Source organism: Leucoraja erinacea, chromosome 1 (genome assembly GCF_028641065.1).
Source record: "Leucoraja erinacea ecotype New England chromosome 1, Leri_hhj_1, whole genome shotgun sequence".
NCBI lineage: Eukaryota > Metazoa > Chordata > Chondrichthyes > Rajiformes > Rajidae > Leucoraja > Leucoraja erinaceus.
Window position 1 is genome coordinate 122,741,193 of NC_073377.1, and position 10,525 is coordinate 122,751,717.

At 40.7% G+C, this 10,525-nt stretch overlaps 1 protein-coding gene across 2 annotated transcripts in view; it reads right to left on the minus strand.

Annotated features, from left to right (window-relative positions):
- LOC129701485 (E3 ubiquitin-protein ligase RNF170-like) overlaps positions 1-10,525 on the minus strand; it is a 40,183-nt gene that overhangs the window by 20,363 nt on the left and 9,295 nt on the right. For both annotated transcript variants that reach the window (XM_055642708.1, XM_055642698.1), the window contains 2 exons: positions 6,527-6,614; positions 4,925-5,033 (listed from right to left, as the gene is read on the minus strand). In XM_055642708.1, the coding sequence (XP_055498683.1) occupies positions 4,925-4,994 (70 nt within the window). In that variant the 5' untranslated portion in view covers positions 4,995-5,033; positions 6,527-6,614. The remainder of the gene's footprint in view (positions 1-4,924; positions 5,034-6,526; positions 6,615-10,525) is intronic.

Here is a 10,525-nt window from a genome sequence, read left to right on the forward strand (position 1 = left end):
GACCGAGCACATTATCGCACGCATCATGCAAGCCGTCTTAAATTGACCACCTAAACTGTCATTTAGCAACCTAAAAAGCTGCCAGAGTTGCCCGGCTGGCAACAGGAAAAAAGAGTTAAGAGAGCCCTGTATGAATATAAATACAACCATTTTAAACTTAATACACCGGGGAAGTGAGAAGATGATGCAGGATGAACTTGCATTGTTCATTCCTTAATGGATTCTTCAAGGAATGGTGCATCAATTGGACCTGTTTGTACCTGTTTTCCCAATTGCCACAAAACATTGAAATAATTTTGTCTGAGGCTATGCCAATTTGCAAATTCCTCTTCTCTCTAATCACTCTCATATATTTGTGTACAAATTTTCATCCCAACATCTTTCTCCATTTTTAATGATTTGTTCCTCTTAATAATTTTCAATGTAATCATTAATCCATACAGTATATTTATTAGATCTGTGTTTCCTGGTTCTAGTTACATATTTATCATGCATGCTTAGATGTATAGCATTAAAAGTATGTAGAACTACCTGATGAATGAAATATTCCAGCCATCAATTTGTTTAATCCCCGTAATGCCCTACTGAGCCTTTTAAAATTATAACCTAGACTCCTCCTCTTCAACTCTTCTAAATCCCAGATCAAACTGAACTTGATGAACACGTGGTAGCAGTCTCCTTAGAGAGACCACAATTAGATTTCTGCATATAATGTGGGTCATTATTAATCCTATTACATCACAACATGTACTATTTCAACTTTCTTGATTGAGCAATAGCCCTGATTACTTATATTAACAAGTCCTAGATCACAAGTATGTTCAATTTATATACGTTCTGTTTTCATGTACTTTTATTATTTCATCACAAAATTGTCTTGCTTTTCATCATGACCCAGTAATCCGATCACACAGTCAGCTACTTCTACATAAAAATTCCCAATTTGCAGCTTTATATCAGTTTATACCTGTATTACTACACTTGTTGATTTATAAAGTGTCCTCCATAATGTTTGGGACAAAGACTCATCATTTATTTATTTGCCTCTGAACTCCATAATTTGAGATATGTAATAGAAAAAAAAAAAAAAAAATCACACGTGGTTAGAGTGCACATTGTCAGATTTTATTAAAGGCCCTTTTTATACATTTTGGGTTCACCATGTAGAAATTACAGCTGTGTTTATACATAGTCCCCCCATTTCAAGACACCATACTGTTAGGGACACATGGCTTCAGAGGCGTTTGTAATTGCTCAGGTGTGTTTAATTGCCTCCTCAATGCAGGTATAAGAGAGCTCTCAGCACCTAGTCTTTCCTCCAGTCTTTCCATCACATTTGGAAACTAATTGCTGTTTATCAACATGAGGACCAAAGTTGTGCCAATGAAAGTCAAATAAGCCATTATGAGACTGAGAAACAAGAATAAAACTGTTAGAGACATCAGCCAAACATTAGGCTGACCAAAATCAACTGTTTGGAACATCATTAAGAAGAAAGAGAGCACTGGTGAGCTTACTAATCACAAAGGGACTGGCAGGCCAAGGAACATCTCCACAGCTGATGACAGAAGAATTATCTCTATAATAAAGAAAAATTCCCAAACACCTGTCCGACAAATCAGAAACACTCTTCAAGAGTCAGGTGTGGATTTGTCAATGACCACAGCCTGCTGAAGACTTCATGAACAGAAATACAGAGGCTACACTGCAAGATGCAAACCACTGGTTAGTTGCAAAAATAGGATGGCCAGGTTAGTTTACCAAGAGGTACTTAAAGGAGCAACCACAGTTCTGGAAAAGGTTCTTGTGGACAGATGAGACGAAGATTAACTTATATCAGAGTGATGGCAAGAGCAAAGTATGGAGGACAGAAGGAACTGCCCAAGATCTAAAGCAGATCACCTCATCTGTCAAACACGGTGGCAGAGATGACATGGCCTGGGCATGTATGGCTGCCGAAGGTACTGGCTCACTTATCTTCATTGATGATACAACTGCTGATGGTAGTAGCACAATGAATTCTGAAGTGTATAGACATATCCTATCTGCTCAAGTTCAAAGAAATGCCTCAAAACCTATTGGCTGGCGGTTCATTCTACAGCAAGACAATGATCCCAAACATACTGCTAAAGCAACAAAGGAGTTTTTCAAAGCTAAAACATTGTCAATTCTTGAGTGGCCAAGTCAATCACTCCACCTGAACACAATTGAGCATGTATTTTATATGCTGAAGAGAAAACTGAAGGGTACTAGCCCCCAAAACAATCATAAACTAAAGATGGCTGCAATACAGGCCTAGAAGAGCATCACCGGAGAAGACACCCAGCAACTGGTGATGTCCATGAATTGCAGACTTCAAACAGTCATTGCATGTAAAGGATATGCAACAAAATACTAAATATGTCTACTTTCATTTACATGGCATTGCTGTGTCCCAAACATTATGGTGCCCTGAAATGGGGGGACTCTGTATAAACACTGCTGTGATTTCTACATGGTGAAACCAAAATGTGAAAAAATGGCCTTTATTAAAATCTGATAATGTGCACTTTAACCACATGTGATTTATTTCTATTACAAATCTCAAATTGTGGAGTATAAAGGCAAATAAATAAATGATGGGTCTTTGTCCCAAACATTGTGGAAGGCACTGTATACTAACCTTCCTGATTAGAGAGTATTAGCAATATAAAATAGTTTGGATGATAAAGTAGTTTGTAGATTATACAAAAGTTGATGTACAATTAATAGTACGAAGGAAAGTTTTCAAATGCAGGAAGAAAAAATATGGTTTGATTGGCTGGACATAAAAAAAAGACAAATGGAATTTAAATCTGGAGGAATGGGAGGTATTCATCAGGGGGAATGAAAAAGGGCAAGGGAATATACAATTACAAAGAAAGCTCACCAATGCCACTACTTCCTTAGCAGATTGAAGAGATTTAGTACATCGTCTAATGCTGTCTCAAACTTCCAAAGGTGTTCAGTAGCATCACTGCCTGGTTCGATAACTCAAACACCCAGGAATGCAGGAAGCAGGAAGTGGCAGATGTTGTTCTGTCCAGCATGAGTATTGGTCTCCTCATCATCAAAGGGATCTACAGGAGGCGCAGCCTCAAAAAGGCAACTAATGTCATCAAAAACCCACACTACCATGGCAATGCTCTCACCACAATGCTGCCATCAGGAAGATGGTACTGGTGCATGAGACCCGAGAACCATACTACACAACCCTAATCACACCCCTACCTCAGCAATGACACTGTTTTTGAATGAACTTCGTACTTCAATTTTGCACTATTATGGCCTGACTACCCAGTATCACTGATTAGTAGCTTATTCTACTATAAATTATTGTATATTTATTTCTTGTGTTATTACATTAATTGCCATGTAACATTGCAGCAAGTAAAAATGTCATTTATTTCATTCCCAGTGTATATAATATTTAAACTCTCTTGACTGTCGTACATATTGAGTGCTCTAGATGATCAAAATGATTAAGGGGCATATTGTGGGAGTTGTGGAAAGAATTGAGTTGTTCTTCTTTCTTGTCATGAACATGGCAGCTCCTCATTCTATGGGAATTGAACTTTACTCCAGTGAAATTTCTCTTCTGTGCTAGGTTAACATGTCTGGTCACACTGACCCACAAAATCAACAACCTGAACACCTGCATGATTTGTGTTTTTGGTGATAGGGACATACTTTTGAGGGGAAAATTACAGAGTACTGGATCACGAAAGTTAAAGTGTAAACAAGATAGATTTTTATGGAACAGGAGGCTTAATTATGCTAGTAAGAGTGCTGTTATGATCTGTAGAACCAAAGAGGATAAATGTCTAAAATGTCCTGATTTTAAATTGTCTAACAATAATCTTAGTGTCCGTAATAAGGTAAAATATCTAGGGCATTTTATTACAGAACAAATGACAGATGATGAGGATATTTATAGGCAATAACGCATGCTGTATGTACAGGCGAATATTCACTTGTGTAAATTTGTTGCGTGTGCAGATGCGGTGAAGATGTCACTATTTAGAGCATACTGCACACCACTCTACACTGCGCACCTGTGGTCGAACTGTGGAAAGACAAGTTTGCAGAGACTAAAGGTGGCATATAACGATGCCATGAGAACACTGCTAAGGAAACCTAGATGGTTTAGTGCCAGTAATATGTTTGTGGCTGCAGGAGTCAGTACTTTAGAAGCTATCCTAAGAAATCACATGTATAAATTCATTTGCAGGATAAATGACTCTAAAAATGTAATTATTGTGGCCTTGTCAAACATAAGGGTTAGCACTACACGCTACGAATCCCAGCTGTGGAGACACTGGTATCGTTGTAGGACATTGATCATTCTTTTAATCTGGATTTTTAACTTATGTATTGTGTTTTAAAAAATATATAATTTATGATGCTTTTATGTGATATACAAAGATTTTATGTATTTTATGATATTTTTATGTAATGTTGACCCTTGTCTGGACCTCAAGTTTATTATTATTATTAATTGAGGTGTATACAATTATAGACTCAATAGGGTGGAATTATCTCCCTTCAGCATTCATTCAAAAAAATGAGGGCAAAGATTCAAGGAAAAAAGGGGAAAAAAACTCAGATGGTGGTAGGGAATCAGCATCTAAAACAGTAGTTGCGGCAATAATCCCCATCACATTTAAAAAGTACTTGGTGTACACAAAAAGCTGTGAAGTGTTGGGTCACCCACCTTGTGGTGAAAGATAGGATTAGGTTGTATAGTCTCTACAACCAATGCTGACACAATGGGCTAAATGTCTTCCTTCTGATGTAAATCTAATTGTTTGAGATAGTCTCAAGAGGCTGTAGTTTAAACCAAATAATCTAACTCAAGTACTTGAAAACCTTTCCTCATGTCTATTTTAATTAAATAATCACATACCACAAAAAAGATGGCCACAGTTGGTTTCAACAGGGAATGCAGCCAGCTGTAAGCAGACTGGACAGGACATGTCAGTGTAGAATTGATGGCGATCGCTTTCAGATGCATCCTGTAATATTAAATAATGCACAATTAGTAGATTTGCTGTCAAAAACCTGATTTTCACATAATGTAATATTTTGCTCACATGCTAAAAATAATTTAATTGCTTCATTCTACATTGTTCTTTCTCTAAAAATAAACAAATTATTGTTTGCAATAGACAATAGGTGCAGGAGTAGGCCATTCGGTCCTTCAAGCCAGCACCGCCATTCAATGGCTGATCATCCACAATCAGTAATCCGTTCCTGCCTTCTCTCCATATCCCTTAACTGTAGCCTCACAAGCGTCATGTACAACTGTAATATAATGTCCCGACGTCCAACTCAATTCCCTGACTGATGGTCCAGCGTACCAAAAGCCTTCTTCACCACCATACATACCCAAAATGATACTTTCAGGGAACAATGTGCTCTTAGACCCTTCTGCTCTATAACATCCCAAGGACCCTACCATTCACTGTGTAGGTCTTGCCTTGGTTTGACATGGATGCAACTTATTTCAATTAAACTGCATTTGCGAGTCCTCGGCCCACGACCAGCTGATCAAGATCCCACTGTAATTCTTGATAACCATCTTCAATGTCTACGATAATATCTATTTAACCGTCATCTGCAAAGTTACTCATCATGCCTTGTATTCTCATCCAAATCACTCATACTGATGACAAGCAGCAATGGACCCAGCACTGATCCCTGAAGTACACCGCTAGTCACAGACCTCCAGAGAAAAAAAAATATTCCACCATCACATTCTGTTATCTATCATTAAGCCAACTCTTCATCCAGATAGCTAGCACTCCCTTGATCCCATATGATCTAACCTTCCAGAGCAGCCCATCATGTAGAACCTTATCAAAGGCTATGGTTGTTGAGGTCCATTTAGATTAAGTGTATTGTTATGCGTTCATTAATGTTCTTGGTTAGTTATATTTTACACCTCCTGGACGCTAACAGTTGCTTTTTTAAATCTCCCATGATGTCCTTCCTTTCAGCAGCTCATACACAAGTGAAAACCTCTGAATTTCCTCCAAAGTTCTAGCTATAGGCTCTCCATTTATAAACTTTAAGGTCCACACCACTTGAGCCTGAATGCCTCTATCCTCAGTCTGGCATCAGGACTGGATGAAGAGTAGGTATTATGCAATAATCTTAACAGGATGGCTCATCACCACCTGCTGCACAATGAATTAATTAATTAGGGAAGTAAACTCAATGATATACTTAAAATCAACAATGAATTTGCACACAGGTAGATCTAATTATGGCACGCAGTTTTTGAAAAGAAAAACTGTTTAAATTAGAATGAGATCTGCTTATGTACTTAAATAAACAGATGAGCTTCAGTTTAATACACCTCCAAATGTACAGTAATTCCATGTTGCATTAACAATTTTCAACAACATGATTTGATTATTGATTTAGCTACAATAGATTTTTCTGTAATTAAATGTCAAAATATACTAGATAATATAGTGAAATGATTAATGAATGAAAATCTTACCTGGGAATTTAAAGCCTCAGCTTGGAGATGTTGTCGGAGCTCCCTCACACGCTCCTGGTTCTCAGGGTGGATGTTTTGATGCTCAGTTCTACAAGAAAGCATATCAAATAATAGCTCTATTAAATAGCACAAAAATAGATTTGACATATTCCTGCAAGGCACACGACGTTATTATATACTTCTTATCATGTGTACCGAAATATAGTGAAAAGCTTTTTGCTGTTATCCAATAAAATCTTACACTACATAGTATATGAAAGTAGAGCTAGAACGAAAAAGAAACATAGTACATAAAATAGTATGATTGCAAAGAAAGTGGAAATAAAGTGCAGGGCTCTTTTAATATTTAATAGAATTAGAAAGTACAATGGGTTCTTTATCTCCCAATTAGGGTCCACATATAAGACGATCAATTGAATAATTTTACAATCCTTCACTGTGTTTTTTTTTTTAAGTGTAGGGTACTCAGTAGCACACCTAAATCCACAGCACAGGAGCAGTAGACATTTGGGAATTTGGCAACCCGCTGGTTGCCCTCAAAGTCATATACTGTCTTTACTTTGAAATACATCACTATTCTTTGATCATTTCATGGTCAATATGCGCGTAGAATGTTAAAGTAGCGGCATATCAAAGCAGTGGCACAATTACCTGCAAAAGGGCAATGAAAGATAGTAATAATTGCACACATCTTGAAAATATAATCACTACATCCATACACCATCAAAATTGAATCAGCCTTATGTTGGTTATCTTTGCACTACACCAACACCATGTTCCCAGCAAGATCAAGGTCCTGATCCTGGATTATTACCACAATTTCAGGCTGAGGGTGACTTCTGGGTCAGAAACATCAGAGTGGCATCGGATTGGAAAAGGAATAATAACGGCGCTGCACCATTTCTGTTATTCTTTTTGCTCTTGCCATGAACATGGTGGCCAAGTAAGCCGAGGTGGAATGCAGAGGCCCCCTAACCAAGTCTGGTGTACAACAGCCCCAATAAGAGCTTTTATGGACAACCTTACCATCACCACAACATCAGTGCCAGGAAGTAGGTGGATCCTACAAGGTCTTGAGAAACTTATCACCTGGGCAAGGATGAGTTTCAAGCCAAAAAAGTTAAGGTCCATGGTGCTGAAGAAGGGGAAGGTGACTAACAGATTCCACTTCTTACTATCCGGAACTGCCATTCCCTCCATCACTGAGTAACTTGTCAAGAGTTTAGAGTAGGTTTTTGACGCAACTCTGAAAGACTCTGCCGCCATTCAAAAGTCCATCAAAGACCTTGAAACCTAGCTCACCAAAGTCGACAACTCGGGTCTGCCAGGCAGATTCAAAGCCTGGATCTATCAGCATTCCATCCTGCTCCGAGTCCTGTGGCCTACGCTGTTCCATTGACCACAGTCGAGTCCCTCGAAAGGAAGATCAACGGCTTTCTCCGCAGGTGGCTTGGCCTTCCCTGGAGCCTCAACAGTGCAGCACTGTATGGGACTCCGTGACGCTCCCATTCAGTGGCCTCACGGAAGAGTTTATGGTGGCGCGAACAAGAGAAGCTCTGCAGTGCAGGGACTCCAGGGACCAGAAGGTGTCATCGGTTGGCATCAAGGTGAGAACAGGGAGGAAATGGAGGGCAGAGAAAGCACTGGAGGTGGCAGAGTCACGCCTAAGGCAAAAGGCATTGGTGGGACTCATGGCAACTGGCAGAGCAGGTTTGGGATACTTCCCTAAGACACCTCTTGGCAAGGCCTGGGGCAAGGAGAGACACCATCTAATCCAGGAAGAGGTCCGAGCAGGTGTGGAGGAAGAGTGTGTGAGCAGGATAGTGGGGCTCAGGCAGCAGGGAGCGTGGACAAGGTGGGAGAGCACACAGCAGCGCAGGATTACCTGGTCAAACATCATGCAGGCAGACTTCCAACGCATCCGGTTCCTTGTCCAAGCAGTCTACGATGCCTGACCAAGCCCAGCAAACCTCCACATCTGGGGCAAGAGCGAGACACCTTCCTGCCCACTTTGCTCTGAAAGAGGATCATTAGAACATCTCCTCAGCAGCTGCCCAAAGTCCCTTGGAGAAGGTCGTTATCGGTGGCGCCATGACCAGGTGGTCAAGGTGGTTGCTGAGAGCATAGCCACTGCCATCGGTAACAGCAAACACCACCACACTCCAAAGAAATCAATCACTTTTGTCAAGGCTGGAGAGAAGCCTCGACCACAACCAAAACAAGAACAGGCCTCCTCTACACAGCCACTGACTGGCAGCTGCACGTCGATCTGGGCAAGCTGAAATTTCCACAGCACATCACAGCAACATCACTCCGGCCAGACATGATCATCACCTCCGAAGTGACAAAACAGCTGATCATTCTGGAGCTGACAATGCCCTGGGAAGAGTGTATTGAAGAGGCTAACGAGAGGAAAAGCGCAAAGTACCAGGAACTCGTGGAGATGTGCCAGGACAGAGGCTGGAAGACATACTATGAGCCCCATAGAGATGGGCCTGTAGAGGCTTTGCAAGATGCTCACTCTGCAAAGTCCTCAACCAGTTGGGCATTACGGGGCTGGCAAAGAAGAGGGCCATTCAATCGAAAAGCGAAGTCGCAGAGAAAGCCACTAGGTGGCTTTGGAATAAGAGGATTGATCCGTGGGCGGTTGCTGCTGGGACGCAAGTCGGGGCTTGATCAACCCCGGCTGGGTCGCCTGGGTGAGGGTGTCTGATGTTGTGAGACCCGAAACACCCGATGACCCCAGGTCACATCACTGAGGATGCGTCCCAACACATCTAGAAGATGTATCTTTCACACTGAATTTATGCTTTCTTTATCCTCTTCATTTCAGTTCAACCGTCTTTAAAAATTATTCAATTTTAGTAATTTCAATGGTTAGTAATTTCAATGGTTCAACGGTTGCTTTGTTTTAAATCACATATACCAACCTACAATAAAATACTTTTTTTTGCATACAGCGCAACAAGACTATCACCATACCTAAGCACATTCCCCTGATTAGTATAGAATGTACAGAACTGCCCACTGAGACAAAAAGCACGAGGCAGCATTTTAAAATCCCAGCTGCAGCTGGCTGCAAGTCAGTTGCAGCCGTTGCCTCCATACCAGTTGCCGTGCGACCCATTGTCCCTCTCCTTGCATTGCCCTTTTTCCCTAGGAACCGCTTCCTGCAGCTGACCTTGAGGACGCAGAAGGCAACATCCCCTGGTTCTTCTTACCGGGCCCTTAATCCAGCGTCCAACCGCCCTCCATGGCAGGCAAGCCAGGCCTGTAGTTGAAACGCAGCCGCGACTCGCAGGGCTTCCCTCTCCGGTCGGGATACCAGTTCTACGACAGGTGAGCCAGGCCTGCTGTTGGGATACGACAGTGGCATGCCGGAATTCTGTGATTACCTCTTTTGCATTGTCGTTTTTGAAATCCTTTAGCTCTTCTTTCTTCATCCCACATTTTAAAAAAATCATCTATTTTGTCCAGCTTTCCTCATTTAAATATTTTCCCAAATAGATAGAATACATTTGAAAGAAATAGCCCATCATGAATTTGCATGCTCATAAAGATAATGGAGAACTGAGGGCATCATTTGGTTTCTGGGTGGAATTTTTCCACAAAGTACCTAAATCAATATTAGGAAAAAGTTATGATGCAGGGTAGGATGCAAATCCGGATGCATGGTCTCAACGCAGAAAGTCGACTTGCACCTTTTGTCTCCATTCATGCTGCTTCACTGGCTGAGTTCTTCCAGCACTCTATTTTTTTTTTCTTTCTGCATCTACAGTCTCTTTTGAAAAATAAATATTTTGCCCTTTTTTTCCCAAACACTCTATTACTTACAAGACACTTTTATGTGCTTTAACCAGTATAAATCCATTTGTAAATGAGATTTAACTCCTGTTCTTTCATTAATTAGAGGGGTGGGAGATTGTAACCTTCACATGGTCCGCCCTGTTTTGACGAATGCAATCATACTGGCGTGCACAATCAAATAAGATCAAATAG